Source organism: Tauraco erythrolophus, chromosome 9 (assembly GCF_009769465.1).
Source record: "Tauraco erythrolophus isolate bTauEry1 chromosome 9, bTauEry1.pri, whole genome shotgun sequence".
NCBI classification, from domain to species: Eukaryota; Metazoa; Chordata; class Aves; order Musophagiformes; family Musophagidae; genus Tauraco; species Tauraco erythrolophus.
In genome coordinates this window covers 19,014,610-19,042,120 of record NC_141473.1, presented here as the reverse complement: position 1 = coordinate 19,042,120, position 27,511 = coordinate 19,014,610, and the positions used below count along the sequence as shown (strand labels likewise).

Here is a 27,511-nt window from a genome sequence, read left to right as displayed (position 1 = left end):
CTGGGTAACAGAAGTCTCTACACAGGCATGTGATCTACCAACCTGGCCACATGTGGCAACACAGAGGTTACATGGAAGGAGAGTCTTCCAGTGACTGTCAATAACCTGGAAAGCTGCCTAGCCCCTAGCAGAGCAATGGCAAATACAGCTTACCCCACTGCAGTGCTCAGGGAGGTTTTGGCACTGTTTGAACCACAGCAAGCGTAAGCATATGCAAGAAAGCACCACAGGCTGAATTATCTTAATACAGATATACTGCTTGTTTGATCCAAAAGCGGTGTAGTTTAATTCTAGGACTGCAACACAACTGGGAGTGTGCTAGGGAGAAGCCTGCAGTGTGCAGGAGTCTGCCAAACATCGTGTCTCTGAACATCTTAATTAATTGTTAGTTGTATTCTGTGATGAGATCTTGTCTGGAAGGCTTTGTATTAAAAGGGCAAACTGCTATTAGTGGGGTTCAAAGATGTTCTTGCCAAAGTGGTGTTTCCAAAGAAACGAGAGCCTCTGGAGTGAACTGCCAAAGAGCACAACTATACTGCAAATAGAACATCTGAGGTTCTTCCTATATATTGATTTGTCCAAGCCATTCTGTATTTTAATTACGGAAGTAATGAAACAGCACAGGGGAACAAACAGCTACATATTGGTTATGTGTGCAACTATTAAATGTGTATTTTGGTTATGAGCATTGGTTGGCACAAGAGGTAAACTAGCATCTGTGGCCTTACTAGTTGTTCTTTTGAAAAGGAGAACCTAGTGATGGGGATTAGCTTAATTTTTTACAGTTTGTTGTTTGGTTTTTTTTTTTTTTTTTTTTTTTTTTACCTCTGTAGTGTTGTTTCTCAGCACTTAGAAACAAATTATAAATTGACTTTTTCCTTGTTCGTAATTTCCAGAACAGCAGAGAGTGTCTGATTTGTGAGCTGCAAATGGGAACTGGAGATAAGCACAGGAACTTACATAAGAATATAAGAAAGGTCATTTCCGTCAGACTAAGAGTCTGTTTAGCCCAGTATCCTGCCTCTAAACCAGGGGCCGGGACTCTCTTACCACTGCTGGGAAAATGCCTGAGTGTCCCCGAGAGCACAAGCAGCTGTACAAGCTCCATCTCTGTGGCCTGAACTTTGAAACGATGGATGAGAGTCCCTGGAACCTCTCTGAGCAGTGGCATGCTCTGACTGACAGTCCCTTGCCAGTTCTCTCAGCCAAGCACTTGCCCAGTTTCCCCTTGAACCCTTGTAAATGTTTTGCATCCATAGCATCTAGCCCTAAAACTTCCTGTCTCACTCCTTCCTAGGAGAATGCCCCTTGCTTCTGTAGATAGCGCAGAAGGGCTTGAGACATTGACTTCAAGTGAGCTAACTTGCCCTTTAGAGAAGTTGTCTCTTGTGGACTTGTAAAAATGTTTAGAAACAGAGAGGATGAGTCTGGGCCTTGCACTTGCCATCTCTTGGCCTCTATACTGGGGTTCCCTGAAGTCCCTGCACAGCAGCCATTCTGTAGAAGTAAGTATATCTAACCACTCTGTAGAAAATTAATGACATAGAAGCAGATCACCTGTCTCCTCAAGTCATTTGCTATTCTTTTCCTTGAAGAAACATAAAAAAAGGAGAGAGGAAGGCTGGCTGGAGCTTAGGCCACTATATCTACCATGGTAGATAGCCCTGGCCCAAGCAGTCTTGTGATGATTTTAGAGTCAATAGGAACATTCTCTTTGCTTTTCACCATCAGACCTGTTATGTACTAGACCTGTAAAGAAAATTATTTTTAAAAATTTCAGGCTTAGCACTTTCAGTAGCCCTTCTGATGTTAAAATTTACTGCTTTATTAGGTTTTGTGTGCTGGCACTCAAAATACAAAGCTGCATCATCTTCTTGATGGCAAAGTGCTAGTGATAAGAAAAGACTTAAGTGTTTACTTTCCTTAGATCAGTTTTCTCAAGTCATATCCAATATCACAGCTGGCTCCCATTTGCATGGGGATGTATTAATGCTAGGGCTAGTCCAGAAAATTGCAGATACCTGGTACTGAAGAGGAAAGATGATTCCTGGTTTATGGCAAAGACATGCTCTTGAAGAGACTCTACCAGCATTTGATGAGCAACCTTGGTAAACATAGAGTGTAATTACTAAGAATGTTTATATTAATATTCGTTTGCAGGCTCTGTGATCTAAATTCACTGTGCTAAAAGGATGCTCAAAAGAATTGTACTCACAGCCCTTTTTTTCGTTTTTTTTTTTTTGTGGTAGAAATCAGTCCTGACACACCTTTGAACTTAATTACTAGATACTTTTGATGAAGGTGTTAAACATCTAAGGTTTTAAAAATTTCATACTAGACCTGAGCCCTCATGGAGATGTCAGTTTGCTGGGGAAATCAGATCACTAGATTCTGCATTTCAGCAGCAGGTTCTCATTCCTGAATGAATGCCTTAAGATTTTCTCAGTACTGCCAGTAGCATTGTGTAAGTTTAGTTCTGTGAGGACCACACACCAAAGTATGCAGAGTTCACAACCAAGTGTTTTTAATGCTGCTCACAGTATACCTTGTCATAAATGTTTGCAAGATTAGATCCTTTGCTTGTGTTCACAGCCTCCTTGAGAAAAATTGCCTGTCCTATGTTATTGCAGGATATTCCTTATGCTTTACACTTGGGAGTAAAAAATGGTCTGTATCACTAAAATCCATAACTAGATGGGGAACGCAGATCAAAATGGAAATCAGAGCTAAAACTAATGACCTAGAATTGTGTTAATTATATGAGAGCTGTGTAACATTTCCTAGGTGTTCAGACATTTGAAAGGGCCCAATTATAGACAGGGGCTATTCCCGATGAGAGACAGTATTGAAAGGTCAGCTGTCAAAAGTGGTCAAGGATGCTGACAGGTCTAGTTCTCTGTTGCTGGTGTATTTAACAACCAAGAAGGTTGCCTCTCTAAGGCATCAAGTCTGGGTCACTGAGGCATACCATAAATCTCTGAAACAAGTGGCAGGGTTGCAATTTGTGAAAACCTTAACTAAGGAGTACTGAAAAGCCTGACTTGTTCCTTGATATTTTAATTGTAAACTCTTTGGAACAAAGTCTACACGCGCTATTTATTTGTAAGCCATCTCAGTGAGAACTTGTTTAGCTGAAAGTTCTATGTGCTGCTTGTAATATAAAATAATGAATCCAGTGAAGATTGCTTCCTTTCTCTTCCAGTGACTAACAGTGCGAACAAACTAGCCAGATTCCTCTCACTTAGCTCGTGTTTCATATGTATTCTCTTGCTGCCACCCCAAAACTGGCGTAACACTCAGAGCTGACAGCCTTCTAAGGTAGAAAAGATACTGTTCTCTTCTTTCTCACATCCAAAATGCGTGGAGTATCTTCTCTGTAGCTGAGATATTTTATAAATTGAGCTAGAGGCTTTGTTACTGCAGAAAAGTTTTCAGCAAAAGAACTCAGCTCCGTGTTTGTGTAACGTGACTCGCTCTTTCTTCACAGAATCTTAGTTGGTGAAGTTGCCTCCTTCGTTAAGAGTCACCTTAGAGAGCCAGGAGTACAAACGATCTTATATGCAAATGGCCCTAATCAGTTTGAGGACAACACAAAATCACAATATCACTAATAAGATATTCACAATATTCAAATAAGCAGCTATTTTATTTTCACTAATAAGTTATGCTGTTTCTCATGTAAATACTTCTAAAATATTGGATACTAAAGATCTCACCACCAGACCACCAGATCAGAACTATAGTATAAATAATGCCATTTTTAACAGTATCAGGCAACAGCACAGCTACTATATGGTGTGGTTAGGGTAGAATCCCATGTTGTAATTTCTTCAATGTCAAAATAAAGATAAGAGCTTGCCACTCTGGCCAGTCATTCCTAACCTCCAGCCACAGCTTAACTCTCCTTCACTTGTGATGATTCAGTTGTTTGGGGAACCTTGCCCTAAAGTGAATCAGTGAAATGATGTGGGATTTTTATTTTCTGAACCAGGTGATTTCACAGATCTGCTGTAATGATTGTAACATGGGACTGCACTCTCGCAAGGCTCTAAACATGCTCCTTCACTCCCAGTCCTTTCAGCAACCCTGCTCTTAAAATTCCTGGACTTTATAACTACCTATCTGCTCCTTAGTCCCCACTTCCTCCCTGTGGATTGCTGATAACCTTCTACAGACTCTGGATCGCCTCCTCATCTTTGCTCATCCAAATCAGAATGACCTTCAAACATGAAACTAGCTGCCCAGGGGAGCATGCACTTTTCTGTGAATTACTGCCTTGACTTTCAGATACTCGGCTCAAAGCTGTTTCATTATCAGCTATGTGCAAACTGTATGACACATATTCTTGCTAATCACATCTTCAGTTCTTTAGTTCATTGAAGTATTCCTCAGGATCAAGCATTTCTGGAAAATACAATACAGAGCTTCAAAATACTCATTCGTTTTGGATTTAAAATCCAAAATATTATTTGGAAATCTGTTGGTGTTTGGGGTTTTTTTAAATAAATTAATCTGCCTGTCTAGCAAGTCCTAGAGGTGGAAATCAATGCAAATGCAGTGAACCAAGTGGTTTTATTTTGTGCAAAACAATCTGCTATCCTTTGGAATCCCTGGCATAATTACCTGCTATCCCAGCTGCACTGACTGAAAGAAGTTCACCGTAAGCCACTCTTGCCACAATCTCAGTGCCAGTCTTCATTTTGCTTAGCTTGTTTAACAGCTGGTACTGTTTTACAGGTTCTGCATTAATTAAATTATAGGAGTGTATTCAAGAGCAACACTGTCATACACCATCCCAGGTAAACAGTGAACACTGTTGAAAATAAGCATACTCTATGGATTTCTGAGTGTTTCCGTAAACTTAAAATCCTCGCTAGTAAAGGCAGATATATCTCTTATTTTGTCCTGGTGCAGAATGAGCTCCTGGATAATTTATACTTTACGGATCCACACTGCATTCACCCCTTCCATACTTGCAAGGCATAAAATGCTGCTGTGTTTCCACAACAATTCACTTCATACCACATTATCCAGCGTAACAATGACTACATAGATGTTAAGTGAAATCACTGTTGATCCCTTCTTACAGTGTATGAAGTCACCAATCTAAGATTCGTTTTAGTCACCAAAATTCATTTAAGTAACCAAGATTCATTTTTTTAACTACTTTTGAAGACACAGTATCTACCCTTCCTGTGGCTGCTGACTACTGAAGTATTCTTTGAGATTTACTGCTTGTTGCATCAGTTTGACTAAAATACAACAGAAGTGCAAGGTGGATGGATGAGCCACCTGCCCAGACTCATAGTCTGAAGGAGGATGCATGGCATGTGCTGCACATAAGTTGCATAGTCTCCTTACACAGAGAGCCTCTATAGCACCCAAGATGTATGTTTGCTCAGCAGGCACGGTGATCAGACCCCACGTGTTTGAGATGACCCAGATCACAGTGGAGAACAGAAAACCTACCATCTTAGTTACAGCCAAAAGCTTAATTAAAAAGCTGTAGTTAACCAAAAAGCTTAATTAGTTCATCTTTGCTAATGGTTTGTTTTGACCGAAGTAGCCTACAAAGTGCTCCCACAAGCAGTTCAGCTGGCATATCCAAAGGATAGGTAATCCCAGCAACCTTTACCAGGCATTTTTGCAAGTAGCTGAAGCCAATGGTCCTTTATCTGGGACAGCTGTAGCTGGGTGAGGCGGCATGCCTGCTATCAAGATAGCAGGCAAAAAAACCCACCAAACAAAATCTAATTTCTTTCTTCCCCAGCCTCTGAGATCCTAAGTATTTGCCAGCTTCTCAAGTCAAAAAGGGTAAGATGAGACTTGTTTGTTATCTGTAAAACACCCAGTGTTGCACATCTGACCTGAGAAGTACAGTTACAAGTTGACAACGGAAAAAAAAAATCACAGACCTCAAAAGGCTTTATATTGCAAAAAGTCCTAACAAGAAGTCATAACAGAATGAAATCAATCAACTTTTTATTTGGCTGATGATTCCCAGTTTAAACCTTTATTTCTAAAATGCCCACAGTTTTTAAGAAAAAAATATTAAAAGAGGATGGCCGTTTCTTCCCCATTTCCATGCAACGCGTGAGGCCGTTCCCTCTGGGCATGCTCCACTTGCCCACCTTTAAAAGCAAGGACCTCCACAGTGCTGTAAGACCTCTGAAGGTGGAGTTGCCAAATGGAGAGCTTCTCCGGCCAAGGATTTCCAAGGGAATGGTACTTCCCTTGTTACCAGCTGTGAGTATTTACTGTAGGAATACAAAAGGAGTTTCTCGGGTCGAGGTGCTACCTTTGGTGCTTGCACAGTTTAAGCGTCAGCCTGCTTGACCTTGCGCGGGGCCTTTGTTGCTAGGGCTGTCCGGTGACCTGAAGCCCCTTTGCCCCAGCGCTCGCCTTCGCGCCGCTGCCCCGCCCTCCTCGGCGACGCGCTGGCGCGGCTCTCGGGTGCCTCACGACACCATTAGGGGCCTCATCCCCCTCTCCGCCGCGGCTGAGCGGGTCGGTCCGCTGCCGCCCGCCCCCGCGGGGAAACTGGTGCCGGGTCTCTGTGGGTCCTCCGCCGTCCGCACAGCCCGGGATCGATCTTCCTCCCCGTCCTGCCTCGCCTCCCGTAGGCACACCTTAGCCTGCGGTACTAGGCGTCCCTCGCAACACCCTCGCCGCTGTTAAGCGTCTTTTCATTATTGTTATTCCTTAAAAAAAAAAAAAAAAGGAAAAAGGGTCAGCTGAACGCTCTGCGGGTCCCCTCCGAAAGACCAGGCGTCCTCTGCCTCCGCCGCCGCCCGCCTGCTGCCCTAGGGCTGCGGGGCGGGTGCGGTGCCCCGTGCCGGGCAGGACGCCGGGGATGTCTGCGGGTGCCCGGGGCGGGGCAGGGGAAGGTGACGGCGGGGCGCGTCTGTGCAGTGCGTCTGCTCGGCTGCCGACCCTCGGCGCAGGTGGAAGGGCCGCGCCCGAAGCCCGCGGGGGTGCTGAGGCAGCCGGAGGGTCCTGCAGGCTTGTTCGGTCCCAACACGAGCGGGCAGGCGGCCAGGCCCGCCGCGCTGGCTCAGGCGGTGGGTGCTCGTTCGGCTCTGGGGGCGGGAGGAGGGTGCTGGCTGCCGGACTGTGTTTTTCCGTGGCGGAGGGGGCGCGGCACGTCGGCGGAATGCGGTAGACGCTGAGTGCGGCGAGCCTTTAGCTGGAATACGGTAGCGGGGGCGGAGCGGCCCCTGAGGCACCTCTGTGGCGGGGTAGATCCTGTCTCGTTGGCATCTCTATGGTCCCGGATGCAGTTGCGCTGGGGAGGGCGGGCGCGCTCTTCCGGCCCTGCCCCTCTATGGTGGCTTTCCGGGGGGAAGGGCCGCCACCGGCGCCGCGCGCCTGCGTGAGCCGGGCCCGCCGCCCCCCCGCCGAGGCCGCTGTCCGACGCGGTGCGCGGCGCCGGCTGCTAGCGCTCGCGGCGCCGCCGGTGCGGAGGAACGCGCGCGCCCCGCCCCCCTCGGCCCCCGCCGCGCCGGGGGGGCCGTGCCCCCACCCCGCTGCGCCGCTGGCATCCCCGGGGCTCCGCGGCGGCAAATGGTGGGGCCGGACGATGGCGGAGCTCCGGGCAGCGCAGCCGTGCTTCCCGCGGGCCGGCAGGAGGCGGCGGCGGAGGAGGCGGAGGAAGAGGAGGACGGGGAGCGGGATGGGAGCCGGGGCTTGAGCCGGAGGAGCGGCGGGTCGGGGCAGGAGCGGCTGCTGCAGCGGTACCTGGCGGCACTCGGCCCCGCCGCGGCGGCGGGTGGGAAGCACTGCCCGGAGAAGCCCGCCAACGGGGCCGCCTACGCCGTGGGCCCCCGAGGGAGGATGACCAACGGCGACGTCGGCTTCCTGCTGCTGCCGCCGCCGGAGCAACCGCCTCCGTCACCGCCGCCTCGGGCAGGACGCGATGAGCCGGGGCCGGGGGAGGAGGAAGCGAAACTGCAGAACGGGGGCTTCCTGCCCTGCCCGCCCGGCCCGGGGGGCGGCGGCGTCCCCGCGGGAGCCGCCTTGGAAGAGCCGCTGAGGAGCTGCCGGCTGCGGAGCGAGGCGGAGCGGCGTGAGGGAGCGGCGGCCGGCAGCTCCCCGCCGCCCCTCGATCCTGGGGGCGACGCCGGCAGCCGGGCTCAGGCCGCCCCCGGCGTGCGGACCCCCCGGGGCCGGGCGGAGCCCGCTGCCCTGTTCCCGGCGTCCCTCGGCTTCACGGACGTGAACCTGAACTGCCGCAACACCTACGAGGTGAGCCGCCGCCGCAGCGCCCCGGAGCACCTGCCCCACGGAGGGACGGCGCCCGCGGCCCCGCCGCCGCCGCCGCAGGAGCCGGCGGAGAGGTCCCGGCGGGCGGGCATCGCCGGCGCCGGCAGCAGCTTTGCCGACTTCTTCACCAGGTAAAGAAGCGGGCTGCGGCGGGGCCGGTGCCGGCGCCCGCGGCCTCGAGCCTGGGGCGGGGGGGTGCCCGCGGGGCGCGGGCGGGCTGGGTGCGCTGGGGTGGGGGTCAAGGTGTGCCCGGCCGGTTCGCGGTGGGGCTGCCCGCAGGGCCAGGTCTCGGCGTCAGCAGTGTCTTGCTGCCGGTCAGATGAGCGATTCCAGCCCCCGCGGGATCTTTTGCCGCCAAGTAAATATTGCTACGGCAAGAAAGAGGCTTTGCGTTGGAAGTGGGGAGAAGACGATAAAGATACTTTTGCTGCGACAAACTACGTGGACTTCAAACTGGAATTTGCTTCCTGTGCCTGCCCGAGCATTTGGCTGAGTGAACGCAGTGGTACTGATTAAACTGCTTGGGGAATAAGGTGAAAATTGTTGGTCTTGGAAGTTGCTTCCATGTGATTCTGAGAATCATCATGGAATTTGCAAAGGCTCATAGAGCTTTTGCTACTTGTTGACACAGCAGATATGTTTTACTTACTTATTCCAAAGCGTAGTGCGGAAAGCTTCAAGGACTAGGCTTTGTCCTCAAATTATTTGGGCTTCTGTTAAGTTTCTAGCACAAAGCCAAAAACTTTAGAACGCCCACCTTCATTACCTGGGGGCTCTGTAGTATCACACACTCCTTAGCATACTACACAGGAGATGCGTCTTGACTACAATAGTCTATAGCGTGTTCTCTATTACTTTTCGTATGTTTAAAGAGGGGAGTTTAATTTCCAGATTTCTAACAGTTTTTATTCTCCATAACCCCTGGGTTATCGTTATTTTATGACAGTCACTCTTATAGCACAGAAGGTCTCTGAGTGTTTTGAGAAGACAGAATAAGAGTAAATATATTAACTGAAGAATTGATATGGAAGACGAGAGGTCTGATGTCAAGACAGGATCCCAAATTCAGAAATAGGCTGCTTCTTCCAACCCTCAGGAAATGGCGAAATGTATTCCTGCCTGAGGGTAAGGATAGTGGCAGTTGCAGGGTGAGTTTGATGCCTCCACTTTGTTTCAAGGATGGGTTGAGAGATGTCCTTCTATTCCTACTGCTTTCTCTTAGTGTTCTTCCCTCTCACCCCTTTATGCCCCCTCCCCCAACATTGCCCCAAAATCTTACATAAACTGCGGTATATTGCCTTCCCTTTGCCTCATTACTTGAATGCTTTGACTGGTAACATTGGTACTTGTTGCTTTTTCCTCCAGAACGATAGCTTAATGAAATTTTGGAGTTTTTCTCATAGAAAAGACACAGCTTGGCGTGTGTGTTAGAAGTTGTTGTCCAATATACACTGATGTTTGCTGTTTTCAGTGAAGGCTTGGGTAATACATGGAAAAATTTAATTGCTTGCATCCTGGCAAAAGCTATAGTGCTGGCACATCTGTGGACAAAAAAAGATTTGCCAGAAAGCCAATTTCATAGCCCCTGACTGGCCCAGTTGGCTGTGCCTCTTGTACTTTTGGCCTGGTGAGCAATATTGGCTTCAGAGACTGTACCTTCAGCTCTACTTATACATTCATAAAAGTACCTTAGTTACAGCTGATTTCATTTGAGGAGCCCAAATGAGATCTACTAATAAAAATCACTTTTACTGATTTTTAAAAACCCAAACTTCTCTTGCTTCATAGATTTGTCTCTAGATACAGTGACACTAGAGTTTGTAGTGTCCATTGCTTACAAGAGTGATAATATAACTTTCTTTTCATCATTTTTTTGAGCAGTTAGTTCTTGTCTTCTGAGCTATTTCTGATACATTAGAAGCTTAGACTTCTCACTTTTTTTTTTAAACTGCTCAAATTGAGTCAAAACATTGTGAGTGGATTTTTCTCCAGCTCTTAGAAAGAGAAGTACCTTGGCTCTCAGTAATGAGGACTCAAATTGTTAAAAACTGTCCTGCGATTGAATGTTGGTAGCAGCTATACCTCCCTGTGAAGCTTCTCAGCAGATGGTTGCTTGTATTTTTGAATGAGCACAGAGCCATAAATGATGTTCCTTCCCAAAGTTGAAGTTGTACCCAGTGGCTGTGTTCTATCAAGAGTACTTGCTAAGAGGGAGCAACTCTGCTCCCACAGTGTGGATGAGCAAACGTACTGGATATGTTAAACACAGGTAGTTTGGCAGTCTGGAGCATCTTATATAGGATGTTTTGCACTTGTAATGGTCTTTGTCTAGTTTACAAACTGTCTGAAATTTGTTAGCTCCCATTGTTTTTCCTAATAGTCATGATTATATGGAACTTCTTTTAAAAAGTGGACGTTTCTTGCACTGTGAGAATGCAAGAGGGAAGTCATCCTGCTTTCAGCGTGAAAGCGTCATTGTTGTAATTGCCCAGTCAGACAAACTGTTCTGTCATGGCAGATCTGGGTTAGGAGGCTGCTGTTTCCAGCTGCTCGTTCCTACCTCTTCAGTTATCAGACTGACCTGCTTGGCAGTTCTTTGAAATGATCTGTGTTAATTGTCTGTCTTCATTTCACTGAACTGAAGGAGGAACCGATGAGGTGATGTAGGGGAAAAAGCGAGCAGCTGCCAACAGCAGCATCTTACCTGAGCTCTGCGACAAGAAATTGTCAGTAGTAATTATTCTAAGATCATGGGAAAGTTTACGTTAATGATGAAAGTTTTTTTTTTTGAGGTAAGTATTAGGAGTAATGTTTGGCCCTGGAATCTTAAGTTGTGTTTGTGCCAAATTATTAAGCCTGTCAAATCGATGCTAACAACTTTTGATTGAAAAATAATAGTTTTTACTGTCTTCTTGTTCTACCTCTTTGTTTCCATCAGCATGTGAAGTGGAATGCCTCAAGTAAATCAGAGGTATGTGGAGCAGAGTGCTGTGGCAAGGAAAGTTACATGATTATGGTCACTTGTCTCCACTGTGCTGCTGTTATGGTCAGAGCATTAAGTGGCTTCTTGAAAGTCACCTGTCAGTGCTTCGCACTCCTGTGTATGATTGGTAATACAGTCACACATAGGCACTGTTCTCGTGATTTGGGGTGTTACATAGCAGCTTACAAGCGCAATGCCCTGCTCTTGGGTTATTGGATCACTTTTGGGTAGCCCCAGTGGATTGCTATTGAGTACAAAATGGTTCAGTGAGCAGGAATGTTGCATGGACAGTTGGATTAAAGCCATGATGATTACCTTGATTGCAGTATACTTTATCCTCCAAAGTAGCACATACAGAGCAGAACAGTAAACCAAAAAGGGCAAGCAGCAGCGAGTATTCCAAGGCTGAGATACAGCTATGGCGATACTGAACCTCTTTTAAAGATTAATTATACTTAATAGTTCTTTGTGTATGTACTAGGAATCCTCTCAGCTTCTGTAGATAGTGTTCCTTTCTGAATTGTGTATTTACTAGATAAATTCAGGTATCTGGTAGTTGGCCACATTTCTCATTCCTGGATTCAAAGCTTTCTGTGGACAACAGCAATGATACTTACTTTGTTGTAGTAAAGCACCATTTTCCCAAATATTTGTTTTCCAGAATTCATTTAACACATTTTCCTGATAAAATTGCAAAGAGCTTATTTCTTAACTGCCACTTCTCATAGGTCTTTAGGATTTGTTGTGAGCAATGGGTTTAAGGGGTTGTAAGCATGTATGGTAGTTGGCACACATGCTTATAAAAAACTATCTTTAGTTGCATTCTTCCTCCCTCACCCAGAGTGGTTGTGCTTATTGTCCAGAAGTTTTGAAAAAAATCTTCTCTTGGGGAGATGACAGAAAGTCGAAGGGAGTAAGGGAGTCAATATATGTAGGAGCAAAGAACTGAGGAATCACTGAAGCCCACATTCTTTTCTCGCTCTTTGTAAACACAGTTCTGTGGTTCAGTAAGTAGGTAGTTCTTCAAAAGCTGCTGATCTTGCTCCTACAAATGTCCTTGACAGAGACTGTGGAGGGTTGCAAAGAGGTTTACTTCCCTGAGTATTGTTACTTGTGTACATAGTAATGTCTCTAGATCTGTAGTTTATATTTCAATTTATTACTAAGTAGCACTCGCAGCTTTTTGCGCTGTATAGACATGTACCCAGCCTACAGTTGCATCTTGTGAATGTTTAATACCAGAATCAATGTTTCTCTTTGTATACAGAGCTTTTCTGTTTCATAAATTAGCATGAAACTTTAGGGGATGTACTGTGCATCTATGGGGAAGAAATCCGTTTTGTGCGGTTTTGGTTAAAAATGAGAGTCAAGTGGGGAATGAGTTATCCTAGTTCCAGCATCTTCTAAACCTCTGTTTGTGTAAAGATCAAAGAACAGATTGATGGGGACACTTCACAATGCTTAATTTATATTCCTGTGTTGCCTGTGCCTATATCTTGGTTGGTTCCTGCTGTCATCCTGAAAGACTTGTGTGTTTGGGTTTGATTTTGGGGTTGCTTTTTACCCTGTCCAGATTTATTTTAAAAAAAAGTACAGAGTGCTTCTAACAGGTCAAGAAAATATACTGACAATATGTTGGAAAGATAATTGGAGAGAAGAGCTAAGGGAATACAACAAAGTTTCCTCTCAGAAATTGTGAGAGCACCCTTCCTGTTTCTGTCTTTGTTGGACCTAGGCTTTTTGCTTTCTCTAAGCAATCTTGTAACTTAAGTGAACAAGCGGATCCTTATAATTGATTTGAATTAAAGCTGACTGGGGAAAGTAGGCAAGAGCACCTGGACCCAAATCTGTGACTAACTTCAGACAGTATTCTTTTTACTGAGTTAGAAACATAATTAACTTGGTATAAATAGGAAAAAGCATTCATATTACCAAAATGAAAAGCTTCTCTGTAGATTCTTCATTCACTGTTTGCTAAGAATGACTTATTTTATAAACTTGTGTTGACTTGTTGGCTAGTTTCTGGCTTTCAGTCATATGAATAACAAATATAATGACAACTTAAGTAAATATAATCTCTGGTGTGAAACAAACTGAAGCAAACTTTTAAGACAAATGCTTAGCTTTTTTTTTTTTCTCCAAACTTTTTTAATAACTGTTTACACAGAAAATTTTACCCAAACTATATAAACCTTTTATGCATAAAAAGGTCAAGGAAATACATCTTTACACCTAAAGTTTCTCTCACAAGTGTGGATCGCACTGTAGCAAATTAAATCTATATGACAGCAGTCTTATTTTTATTATTGAACCAGTTCCAAGCAGTTCATGAAAGCGAGCAACTCTTCAAGGTCTATGAACTGAAAATGCCTGTTTGAGAGTTTCACTCCCAGACCTCATGATACCTAGGTTTTATAGAGTTTTGTGTTTCCGGAAGACATTAGCAATGGGTGTTTCTTGTGAAAGAAACGTAGAAAGGTATGAAAGATGCTGTGCATGCATGTTATCGTTTTGGCTAGGATGTCTTGAGTAGCAAATCAAAGTTAAATTTCAGGTGCGCACGCAGAAGAATCGTATGCTGATTGAACTCTGGGTAGCTGTCATATTGCTGTATTGCTCCAACTGCTTTCTGCAGCCTTTTTTTTTTTTCTTCCCCTGAAAAGCTGATTAAATAGATGTAAATTCTAAGACTTTAGAGCCATACATATAATCTTCATCATTTTGAACGTCCCAAAGTATTATTAGCAATTTGTCTTCTCTCCTTGGTAGACAATGTAGTAACCTACATTGATACAGATATTTGAACTGGTAGTCTTATAATCCGAACAGCATTTTTCCTGAAGCATTTCTCCTTAAACTAATGCAGTTTTCAGGGGATTTTATATGTGGCTTTTTTTCTAGCCAAACAGCTGAAATTGCTGTTTAGTGTGCAACAAACTGTTGCAGTTGTAGCTTGTTTTGCTGAGGAGTGTTTTACAGAGGCATTTGAACTTAACCTGAAAGTATCTTATCTCTCACTTCCTTTTGCAGGAGGCTTTTTCATTCCTGGGTCTCTTCTGCTTATTTTGTGTCACAGAATTTCTTACAGACTCAATATATTGAGGCTAGTGTAACAAAGTGAATGGGACCTCTCTTCTGAATAGGCTATGACTAAAAGGAGAATGTTTTACATGGAAAACAACAACCAAAGGAGGTCACTTTAATCACAGCTGGCCTCTAAGAAAATGATAGTTTTATGCTTTTGCTCTTCTGGCTGTTCAATTATTCATTAGGCTATTTTGTCTTGATTGTTTAAGAATAAAAAAAGGAGTTTACGGATTTTGGTCACATTTCGTTCAGATGGATGCAAAAATTGTTTTTCCTCTCTTTGATTTCTGGGAACTGCTTAGATGTTGATGATATAAAGCCTGTCCTTTTTTTAATCCTTTACTGATCTTATTTGTTGTTCAGTTGGGAAGGGACTAGATTTTTCAGACTGGGTAATAGGCATTGCTTTAAGCTTCTCAGACTGCACTGTGCTTCTCAGCCTTTTTATTATGCTTTCTAAGGAAGTAAAGCTTTGACAGTTACTGCCTGATCTAATACTACAGCCTGTTAGCCAGGTTCAGTCAAACTTCTCTGAGGTTGAGAGGACTTGACTGTAAAAATCCTACAGGTTTTTGAATGAAGGCTGAGCATAAGGAGAGCCTGCAAAAGAGACTCTGCTAATTTGACTCTGTATTTGCAGAAACCAGTTAGCTGTGCAAGCCACCTGCAGAGCATATTGCTTCTGGCCTGGCACTGGAGTAGCAGTGTGAGAGGTGGATAGATGTGTAGATGAACATACAACTTCAGTTAGAAAACTAGTTTTGATGGTCATAGATGAGTTTATTCTTCCAGAACTTCTGAGCGCCAAACACTCAGACTGGTGCTCATGTAAATTCCTTTCCTTCCAACTGAAAATAATGCCTATAGCCTGTGGGAGGAGGGTCTTCGCATTTTTAATTCATCCTTCTCCAAGGGACTCCTTTATTAAGAAGAAATCGTGTTCAATTTCCCTTGTTATATTGGGAACTTTTATTTAATGTGCTCTTGGGTAAGTGAGAGTCTCTCAGGTAGTATAATAAAAGCTGCCTTGCTCGTTCACCTTGCAGCAGGGCAGTTCCGTTGATCTAAACAAACTTCCTGAAGGCCAGCTATAGGCAAATAGGTGATTGTCTAGAAGTAAAGGAGAAAAAGCACCAGAGACAGAGAGCAACAGAACATCTATAGCCCTTCTGCCCCTGCTGGAGCCACAGAAACCCAGGCTTGCTGCTGCCTCTGTCTGGTTTTATGTGCTGAGAAAGATGTTATGGGAGAAGGGTGATTGTACTTCACACATCTTACTCATGCTTCAAGAACAGCAGAGTTGTTGATGGCAGCTCCTCTACTTTATGTAGCAGGGGAATCTTGGCCCCGGCCAGTTCTCCGACCCTGCAAAGCTCAGTCCTATCTGTATTGCTTCAGTTGCCTAATGCATTGATTAATGTAGGATCTTGTCTGTCTTGCCTGCTGGGCGATAATGAAGCCATTTGTATGCTGGATGCTGAAATGCTTTAAAAAAACCCAAACAAACCATGAACTACCAAAGGTATTTGAGTGGTTGGTAGCTGTGAAATGGGACGCAGTGGAGATTCCAGAGAACAAAATATCTCTGCTTTGGGTGGCTGAGGGAACTGAGGTTGCTTAGTCTGGAGAAAAGGAGACTGAGGGGAGACCTTATTGCTCTGTACAACTCCTTGAAAGGAGATTGTAGGGAGGTGGGTGTTGGTCTTTTTTTCCCAGGTCACAAGCAATAGGACGAGAGGAAACAGCCTCAAGTTGCGTCGGGAAGTTTAGGTTGGATATTAGGAAAAATTTCTTCACTGAAAGGATTATCGAACATGGGAACAGGCCACCCAGAGAAGTGGTTGAGTCACTGTCCCTGGAGGTATTTGAAAGATATGTAGACATGGTGCTTAGGGATATGGTTTAGTGGGACTTGGCAGTGCTGGGTTTACAATTGGACTCAATGATTTTAAAGATCTTTTCGACCTTAAATGATTCTGTGACTCTAACTTTTTGTTATTGTAAGCTTTAGATGTCTTGCAAGTTGCTTGCTGTTCCTCAGACTGTAGGCAGCTGAGTGGTAGATTGGGGAATTTCTTCCGCGCTTTGTAAAATGCAAAGCCATCAGACAAAGCTGAAAGGAAGCAGGCTTTTGCATATTAATATCAGCTGTCTAATAGATCAAAAATGGATTCTTGTGTTTTGTAGTATTTCTCACTGAAGCAGTGACATAAAATATATTGTGAATTGCTAACCGCAGCAGAAACCTGATACACTGAGTGGTTACAAAAGTGGTACTTTGTAGCGCTACACTATACAATCAAGTAGTTGACAGACACACTGTCTGGGAGCAGAAGGGAAAAATATTAAATGAGGTTTAACGAGACTGGCTGGAGTAGTGAGCATCGTGAACTCTTGGGAGAGTCTTCAAAATAAAACTCTGCCCCATGTTTGAACTTAGAGTTCACAGACTTGTAGGCAGTGTCAAAAGCTGGAAATATTTCTCACCTTTGTCTTGAAAACATCTCTCGTACAGGAACATTTGGACTAAATGTATAGTGACTGCTCTGATAAAGCCGGTGACTTTTGCCTTAACTGGAAGTGAGTTACTACTAGAACAGTTTTAGGTAGTTTGCTTCATTAGGTTGTACTTTTGTAAGATACCTTAGTGAGCTGATTGAAGAATTTGCTGTTGTCAGGAAACAAAGGGAATATCTCTGCCCTGCTTCTGGTATTTATTTGATCCACTGTAAGCTGCTGTAGCTCATTAAGCTGAGGAGTGAAAAATGTAGATGGTTTTCTGTGAGATTAGTGAGTTGAATTGACTTGCAAGGTATAGAGAGTCTCAGAATTGATGCAGCAGAGAGGAGTGTAGGACATAACTGGTGCAAGGAGGAGAAATGGGCTTACCCTTAGTGGAGCTGAAACATTACAGCTTGGCCACTATGTGCATGTGTGGGATGAAGGGGTCTTATTCTTCCAGCATTGTTTTGCTTAGAGTATGTTGCTGGTTAACCAGCTGTGGCTTTTGCTGAAGTAGATACTCCTGGCCATGCAAGAAATAGCAGAACATCTGTAGCCAACTGGTAGAAATTCTCCACTTCTTGCATCTGTGATCTAGGATTTTGGTTAGATTCTGTGGACAAGTGACATTTGGTTATTATTACAGAATATTGACCATAGTGTTTGGTGTAGCGTCAAAATAGCTACTGAACTACCTGATTTAATATGAAGGTGATAGAATAGTTTGGCATAGAGCTCTGTTTTGCTAGTTCACTCTGAGAAGTAAAAGTGAGACCACACTGATCATCTTCCTTTACTCTTTTTGTACTTGAGCATTCTGAAATTTAACCATGTCTGTCACCTTGCATATGTCTGCTTGTTAACATATGTTTTGGAATGCTTGAGCCTGTTTGTGAAGCTGACCTGTGCAACAGCTCTTTGTTAAGAGTATAACGTAGACTGTTAAAATACTCTTTGCCAGGAAGTGTTCTGTACAGTGGTCTGTGATATTGCATTCAACTCTTAAAACCTCCCAAGTGTTTGTGTACCTGTAGTAAAACTCTTTTGCCAGCAGAGTTTGTAAAGCCACTTTAGGACAGGTGTTAACTAGGAGCTTGAGCAATAGGGTTGATCTAATTTAGTCTCTTCAGTGCAGTTCCATAATAGTCCTTCTTCCCCACTACTCAATCCTCAGCAGCTACTCTGTGACAGTTGATTAGATTTCAGGTGTACCTAATTGTAGCTGAGCAGTAATATAGATGGAAATGTCTGTTTCATTTAAAAAAAAAAACAAAACACACAACCAAAACCTGCAAGCTTGGTCTTGCTGAAGATGTGTATTCTCCTGGTAAGATTGGTTTTTTTTTGTTTCCTTATATTATGTTTTGGGAGGAAGGAGGGGAAAACCAAAAACTAGCTTGTAAAAAATCTGCTTGTATAGCACTTAAGACTGTAGTTTTGGAGTAACGTAGATGCAAACATTGAAGTTCCTTTGGAGAAGGTCATTTGCAATACTCTTTGGGTTGTCTTGATGTGGAGGGAAAGAAGATATCTTTGCTAAAAGGTGCTGAAACTAGAAGCATCCTGTAATAGATCTGTGTTTGAGGGTAACAAATTTGAAGAGAAGCTGGTGTCTACCTTCTCCTTATAGCACGGTATTGAAAGATGTGTACTGTAAACTCGGTTGGGTCACCTCTCCAGGGTAGTGCTTGGAAACTTGTGCTCAAAGCAACTGTATAAATGTATTGAATCAAAATAGGCTGATGTTATTCTAAGTTGTTGAAACTAAAAATGTAAAATGTATGATAAATTCTAATTTATTAGTGATTTGTTTTGAATCTCCATGTTAAGAATTTTAAACTAAACCTAGAAACATTTGCATGTTAAGTTGCAAATTAAGGTTGAAATGTGAGAGTAAAGGATGAGTTGAAAAGTATATTTGTAAAGTAGGGGCTGTTTGCTTTTAATGTTTTTATGTTTATGTCACTTTTCCAGCCACAACTAATAATGTGAGAAAACACTTCTGAGCTTGTGAAAGTGAGCAAATAGCTCCAGGACAATGTCATATAATTCAAATCTAAAATAATGGAAACACCCTATCCATTGGTCTAAGAAGTAGTTACTATGTGCATGCTGAACACACATTGTAACATTTTGTTACAATGTTACATTGTGCACTTTTTTATCAATTCTTACAGATGGTGTACTGTACATAAACAGTTTAAAATGTAGAAATGGAATCCTACTTCTGTTGCTCTGCAAGCTTTGTAAGTGGCTAACCAAAAAGGTGTGTGTGTTTTTTCTTGTAATGATGCATTATTTACGCTTAGAGTTGAGTTACATTTGTTTCTGTATGTAAATTATTGAGAAGTCTTATTTGAAGCAAAGGAGCTAATTGTCTATAATCAAGTAATGTTCTTCTGCTGTTACTTCCAAATTGTTGCACATAAGACCTTGAAAGAATGGACAAGATTTGAGTATGAAGAAAAATTCTCTTGTGCTCTTAAGCAGCTTTAGCATGTTTTTACCATGTGTAAAATGCAAATGTGAATGTAATAATTCTTGTTATGTACTTAGTTATAGTAATGAATGAATATGGAATTGCAGGGGTCTTCAGAATTTGTGCAGACTGTTTTGAAAGAATGGTTTTAAGTCAAAATGCTTAATTTTAATGCTATACCAGTAAAAAAGCGTCTGTAAAATACCTGGAACGTACCTCTTCTAATTCCTCACTGATACAACTCTCTGGATAAAGATGGTTAGATACATAAGCGTCTTACCAGTTTGTCTTCCAGCTAATTCAAATTTCAACCATAGACCTCCTAGGAATCTTCTTTGAAGATTAGCTTAGGGATGGAGTAAGAACAGACTGTGTGAATAAGTAGAACTCTCTTCTTTCTGGAGATGTAAAATCAATTGTATTGTAATACATACACGGTTTTTGAAGAGTTTTGTTACTTCATATTCCTTTTACAAGTTCTGAGGTTTTACTGGAATCAGTGGATTTTTAATGTACTTTAGTTATTACATAGAAATACAACTTCCAGAGTTTTCACTGCATTTTTGTAATGATCTTTAAACCAAACAGAAAACCTGGAATTTTTTTTGTCCAACCTGATGCTCATTTCTAGCATTAATTGCATGCTGGATTCTCCCGTCTAAGCCTTTGTAATTCTGGAAGGAAAAGTTATATAGGATAGTGAGGATGTTCTTGACATGATGCTGATTCCTTCCTGTTTGTGTCTTGCTTGCTGGGATTTAACATGAGACGATTGTCTTATGCAGTGTCTAATAACAAGTACTAGGTGCTTAATAAAAAGGAAAATAGAATAAACCTTCTCTTCCCTTGTCAGTTTTTGTGGTTTTCAAAGCTAATTTTCTCAGTGCTTCCCTGTTATCTTAGATCCTGAAAGGTAGAGGCAAAGAAAAGGAATGATTGTTGATTGGAAATGTCAGTAAGTCAGGTTATGTGTGTAAAGTAAAATTCTAAAAAAGTTTTAACAGTAAGGTTTTATTAAAAAAAAGTAATTTTTACTAGTGTAATGTAACTTAAGAGGTCACTTGTTGGAACTATTTTAATTGTAGATTAGTGAGTAAACATTGTGAGCAAGGGCAAAGTTACCTTGCAAGGAAAATAAATTAGAGAACAGTAGTCTAGATTTCAGCATCAGGATTTAAGCACAGTATTCATTCATTTCTAAGAGAACCCTGAATTCTGAATATTTTATTTGGAAAAACTTTTTTCTTTGGTGCCATGCTTCAAGGCTTCAAGTTTTGCAAGGATTACTTTCCAGGGATGCCCACAGCTTTTTGTTGTCTAACATGGTGCAGCATTTTGAATTGGATGTATTTGTATATTAAAGTGAACTGTAGGGAAGCATGTGTGATTGCTTAGGTGTAACAGTTATGATGATCATGTGTTTAATGCTCTGAGACCACATCTTTGTCTCAATAGCTGATACCACTTGATTTTTGCCATTTTTTTGTAGTGCAGGATTAACAGATTGGAGAAAGGTGGGCTCATTTTGGTATGCTTCATACTGATACGCATCTTAAATGGCTCAGTTTTACGATCCAGCCTTCCTCTGCACTTGAAATTTGTATATAGATAACTAAAAACAGCAGAACTGATGAAGCTTGGGCCTGAAAGTGAAGTTCTAATGATTTGATTCTCTAACACCTGTTAAGAAGTAGAGTGATGCTGTGACCTTTCCTTTGATGTGGAGGAGGCAAATCCCTATTAGGACACCTGACTGCTTTGGCTGACCTAATTATCTTTGAGTTTGCTATGCCTTTTAAAAATTTGATTGAAACTAGACTTACTGGCTAAACAGTCGTGATGGCTTTCCAGGCAGTCTCGTTAGAAGCGGAGTAAGCCATGCACACTGGGACTGCCTTTTAGTTTGCCGTCTTGCAACTTAGTTGCATTTCACAGATTTCTAAACTACTATTTTCTTTTTCCCTTCGTGGTTCTAGCACAAGTCATGCTTCTGCTTCTCTACCAGGTTAGAATAGCTGTGCTACCAAATGACTTTAGTCCTGTAGCATACCAAGCTTGGGCTGGCACTTCACAAGTGTTGTTGAATTTATGGATTTAAGGGCTACAGGTTACAGTTCTGTGGAGAGAGTGGAGAGATGAGTCAGGATCTAGATATTGTTTTAAAGCTAAGGACTAAGGGCAGATATAGGCTTGTGAATGCTGTTTACAAGTGTTATTGTTAAGGAATGCTGGACTCAAATGGGAGTTTTAGAGAAAAATGAGAAGTAAATGAAGTGGATTACTTTCAATATCTCAACGCATCAGAGCTCTGGATCACAGAATCACAGAATGTTAGGGATTGGGATCATCAGAGACGATTCTTCTTGCGGTCTCCTTTGAGGCTCAAAGTTAAGATTAGAAGCCCAAGGATGCGTGTTTGAAGTGGGAAGGAAAATGACTTCAGGTTTTGTTGCGATGCACAAAGCAGCGAAATACTCACAGCTTGTTGTTAGTGGCTCACAGTGGAGCTGTAGAAAGGGAAGATCCATATGTGTGATCTTTGAAAGAACTGTAGCAAAGTGACATCTAGCTTGAAACTAGGTTCGAGTTTGACATTTTCAGTCAAACAGAAGACTACCGCAGGACTGCTTGGGCTTGTGGAGAGGTGAATTGATTACACCTAGAGGCAGAGTGCTGGAATTTTAGCTAGCCTGGTGACTTGCCTAGCTGCTGAAGTTCATGGATGCTGCTATTCAAAGCACTTCAGCTTTGAGTGGCTGTTGTGTAGATATGGCAGCCTAGTTTCTAGTCTGGTGTTGAATGAAATTTAAAGTCAAGCTTGAAATAATTGTCTTTGGTATTTTCCGGTAACTTCCTCTAAAACATGGAAATCTGTCATCCTCTTGGGCTGGCAAAAAGCTAGCTCAAAAAGTGGGGAGAAGTTTTGTGTTGATATTTTATGGTGTGAGGGGGAAAGCCAAAATCCCAAAGTAAACAAAAAAAATCCCATTAAAATATCATGTTCCACCAACCCCTTCTGAGATTTAATTCTAACTGCATTTAGACTTCATCAATTTATCTTAAACAACAACAAAGAAGTGATTTGAAAAGCAAAAGCAGAGTGGAAACAAGCAATTGCATTACTAGAACATCACATTAATGCCATCTGTGGAAATGCTTAACAACTTTGAATTACTGTACCATCAATAGGGTGAAACTCTTGCACAGAGCGCCATGGGCACAGGCAGGAATAGTTGAAGCAATGTTGTTAAATAGGAAGAAAACTGCCAATTGTAGCTGTTACTACAACTGTTGTAGTTGTGTGATCATGGGAGCCCATAGGTTTTTATATAGGGTAGTCCAAGCAATGTTCGGAATAGATGTCTTGGTATGTGCCAGTAATGGCTTCTTATTCTATGTCACTTCAGTTACTTTTCAAGCTCTTCAGTGTGCACCTACTGAAACATTTTTGAGTGTCATTTAAGAATGTTAATATGTGTTCAAGTGTGGTTATGTAAAACTAGCAGGGGAAAAAAACTTGAAACTTTTCCACTGGCTTTTTGTAAACTACAGCTTAATTCAATGAACTAATTTAGTACCTCTATCCCACAGGTCTTTTCAACAGAAAGTGTTATTCAGTTCTAAAGTGTTGGCTAATTTTTTTTTTAAGGAATTTCGAAGTTTTCAAATGGATTTTGAGATTCTATACCAAAATGCTATTGACTTTTCAGTCTACCTCAATGGATGACTTTTCCTTGGATTGGTTGAACTCATGAATACTCTAAGCAGCAACAAATATATCAAATCTAGTACACTTCCTGCAGTTCAGTGAATGCAGCTTGTAAGCGTTCACAGATGCTGTTCCTTAACAGGGCTTTTATAAGGCTTTACTGGTGTCAACAACACATCAGATGTGATGCTGTTAGCTGCCAAAACAATGTATTAAAATTGTCTGTCCATCTTCAGCAAAGCTTATTTGTAAACCTCCCATTAATTTCTCCTGGATTAGAATTCCTATTTGAGGTTTATTCTGACATGATATAAAGTTTTATCAGCTTTTTCTTTCACATGAAACGGACTACAATAAATACCTACTCAATAAAAGTAAAATTCTATGTTTTCATTTGTGCATTCATAAAGCAAAACAAGCCTTTGTTTAATTCAGTACATCAAAGAATATTTAAAAAACCCCTCAAGATTCATTATGGTGGGGACTAGGTCTGGAAGGTTTATTTTAATTTTATACTTATTTAAAAAAATTAACAAATCAAGTCTCAGAAAAGTCATGAGCATGCCTAAATCTTTTCTACAGAATTAATTAAAACCTTCTGTGTGTTTACACATTTTTCCTTTTCTAAATCTACCACCTTCCTGGTTAATCATCTAACAGCTTTGGTACAGTGATAGATTGCCATCAGTGTTAAAGGCATCCATCTTTTCAGCTTCCACAAGTGCTAGAAACAATGGAGCTGAACTGCTAGGTAATCCTGGTGATATTCCATAGGATATGCAGAGACCGGATGGTTATTGGTATCCATGAAGCCAGGATGCATGAGCTATTTCGTATTTCAAGAACGGTGTTCCAGAGTGTGTCTTCCTGCATATCTGCTTTTGAGGGAAAAAAATCTCCTCCAATTAAATTCAAATACAATCACTGCAGCAGTTGCCAATTTAAGGGCAAGGCTGTAGTGTAGTATTCAGTGACATATTGGTCTTTAGAATACTTTTTCTTGTTTTCTTGATGATTCTATGAACACCCCTCCTTCCCTCCTAAAGACAGTGTAAAGCTGTTACTCTGTGAATAGCTGTTACTGTTGTGAAATGAGTCTGTTACTTACGTAACCACACTTTTTACATCTTTTTTGTTTTGTGGATGGACCTGTTCACTAATGGTATACAGTCATGAGATTGACTGAGAACAGTGTCTTTTAAAGATGTTGGTATCATGGCTTGGCTTTTTCATCAGCCCTTCCTTCCAGGTTGTGTGTTAGAAACCACTAGTTTGGTGTTCTGGGTGCTTGCTTTGCTTTCACGGGGATAGACTAAGATTTTTTCAAGTTTCCCTGATGAGTTGCAGGATCCATAGATCACAACCAATGCTTACTAGAACACCTTGTATTAATCAAGGTATTATTAATACCAACAGTTTGATTCCATTACTGGCAAGTAACTATTAATACAGTGCAAGCAGTTATTCCCAAACATGCTTACTCAGTTACTGGGTTGGAACAACAGCTGGGAGACCTCCACAGAAGCGCTGGGGTGTACTAATGCAGTAACAGCTTCTGTGTGGGCATTCAAAAACAAGGTCTCAAGGTGCTCTCTTTCATCAGGTGTATATGCAATCCCACACTTCCTGCCTGCCTCCTATAGCAGCTGCTGCTTTCTTGAATGCAGTCTTTTTCCTCTTTTTAGCAAGCTGTTGTTCACAGTAGTGTGTGCTGGTGGCCTTGGGTAGAGCAAGCAGTCTTGGTGTTACGAGTTTCTCCGTTCTCCTGGATTCCCTAGGGCTGTTACTCTTGAGCTTAGTGGTTCCTGGGAGACTTTCACACTTTTGTCAGTATCTGCTTCTTCCTCTCTCCAGCTTGCTGTTTTCTGATTGCTAGGTCTTCAACTATACACAAGTATCTGTAGTCTGTTCACACAGACTTGCACAGAAGGGATTTTTGTGACAGACGTTTGCTTGTTTCTCAAATAAAAAACTTTCTGCGAACTGAAAAGAGAGTTTATATTTGAAAGCTATACAATGCCTTACAAATGCAAACAGTTCCTAATTGTAAAACTATGTTGCATGGTCAGAAACCCTGACAAGTGCTGGAATTTAAGAGCGACTGCGCTTTTCAGGCAGATTGCAGTTTTTGAAGCATGCTACTTCTATCAGGGCAAAGCCGAGAGACTGTTTCTGTCCAGAAATGTGAATGCATTCTCTTTGAGAAGAACATGTATTTTAAAATAGAGCAAATGCTTTAAGTGAAGAGTAAACCTGAGGATCTTTTTCTAGAGGAAGAGTGTGAAAGTAAAGGTTAGCTAGTTAGCACTGTACAAAAATGTCTTCTGATAAAAGTGCTCTATATTCTGTTCACTCAGAGATCAACTTGTAAGCATCCTGAGAAGTAACCTTACAGACTACTTAACTTTTAATCCCTCTGTGTTATTCCTAAATTTCTGGGAAGTAACTTTCCAGTATTCAGAATAAATGCACTTCTTTCTTTCATTTTCAAAGCACTTGTACATAGCATGCTCTGTGAGAGCTTGTGATTGGAGTCAAATAGTACAGCCGTGTATCTAGACAAGTCGTTGCTAATATGATTTTGTGATGGTTGACTTTCTAAGTAATAATAGAGAAATGCAGTTATCTGCCTGTTTGAGTGTAATTGCCTTAGGCACTAGCAAAGGTTATCTGCTAAACTGAAGCTCTGTCCGTGTTGTGAAAGTTGAAGGTGTGAAGATTGCAGAAAATGTTAGTAGAAGTAATAGTTCACCATTTATTTTTTTTTTAAATCTATAAGTTACACAGTGATTTCCAGCTGTTTTCAGTCTCCAAATAGTTTCAGAAGATACACTAAAACAAACCCCAAACAAAAGTCTGAGAGCTGTTGCATACTGCTAACTTACATTTAAATTTAAGAAAGTGTCTGATATTACTAAAAGAGGTTGATATTTCATAAATTAGCTTGGAATTCAGAGGTAAAACTGAGTGTTAAGTACAAATATGTTAGTATCAAAGCGCCTGTAATGAAAGCTGCTTCACTTCAAGTTAATTATTTTAAAGTATAAGAGAAAGCTAAGATAGCACACTGTGCATTTGCTGAGCAGTAAATCTTTCCAGTGGTGGACTTGGTTTAAAGAAATGTAAGTGGGTACAAATATCATTTGTTTATATGCCTATAATAAACAAAAAGAAAACCCTCTTCTCTTTTCAGAAACTTTTTTGCTAAAAGGACAAAGGAACTCAAACCTGCTGTCCAAAGTGCTCCTGGTTGGAAGTTGTTTGGAAAAGTCCCACCCAGGGAAAACCTTCCGAAAGATTCCAAAATTATTCAGCAGGTAAGTAAACGTCACACAACTCTAGGTACAAAACTTTTGAAAATTCATGCATAGGTATCGCAGTTCTCTACTGTTATCTCCACGTTGTTACTATACAACCATAGAGTGCTCTGGGAAGACTCTTTTGGGGCTTTGTCTAAATAATAGTTACTGAGAAGGAGCGTGAGTTTTATAATCATCTAGTACATCCTTCAGTACATCTCAGTGCTTACAAAAAGGTGATACATGTTCAAAAAGTGTTTAAACTGTTTATGTCAAATCATCAGAACTTGTATTAATTTCCCATAAAATTTTTTGCTGTATTTAACATGATATGCTACAATTTTTTTTAATGGTAAAGTGATTGTGAAATACTCTAGACTTCCTTTATGAAGTTCAGTTCTGAGTTACTTTTGCCTGTTTTTTGCAATAAAACCGTAGTCTTACTTGTATGTTCAATTTTTCTTCAAATTAGATATTACTGTAGTAAAATCTATCCTCTGAAAGCATTCTTGGATATTCTAGTGTTACAAAACTGTTTGGTGTTTTGTTTTGTGGGATATTTTTTTTTTTAATCTAACTCATCTTTCCATAGTCGTCCTTGCCTGGAAGACTTACTATATGGGTAACTTGTGAAAAATTGCGTACAATTCTGAAACATGTTTCACTGAATCTTGTTTCACTTAAAAATACCTTAGGTGAGATTAAAAGTTTGTTTCAAAATAGTACTGTAAGTTGAGCTTGTTTTAGAGTCACTGGGGTACTACGGAAAGGTAGTTCTGACTTCCTTCTCCTGATACCAAGTTGCACTTGCATATATCATTCCTATGGAGTCTGTCTTTAATTTGATAAAATAATAATAAAGTACCATAAAGATGAGCAATTGGTAATGTATCATTAACTTCATGTTAACTTGCAATCCTGAAGTTGAAAGATTTGTTGACATAAGAAATGTGAGTGTCCCTTGTGTTGATGAAAACAGTAAGTTGAATCTCGAGAGCTGCTTTCTTTTTGTCTCCTTTCTTAAATTCCGTATAAGCTGATGTGTTTGGCAGGTGCAAAAGCCTGTGAATGAAATGATGTTCAGCGATATTCTAGAAAGAGCTTCATGGTGAAGAGGACCTTTTGGGAGCAACTAAAGTGAAAAATGAGAGGTTCTTTTTGAAGGACTTGTAATGAGACTGGTCATGCAA

At 41.8% G+C, this 27,511-nt stretch overlaps 1 protein-coding gene across 1 annotated transcript in view; it reads left to right on the top strand.

Moving 5' to 3' along the window:
- Window positions 1–7,563: 7,563 nt before the first annotated feature.
- Window positions 7,564–27,511, top strand: part of TBC1D12 (TBC1 domain family member 12) — a 47,829-nt gene continuing 27,881 nt past the window's right edge. Inside the window, exons 1-2 of the mRNA XM_086616481.1 lie at window positions 7,564–8,393; window positions 26,216–26,339. Of these exons, the coding sequence (XP_086472607.1) occupies window positions 7,564–8,393; window positions 26,216–26,339 (954 nt within the window). The remainder of the gene's footprint in view (window positions 8,394–26,215; window positions 26,340–27,511) is intronic.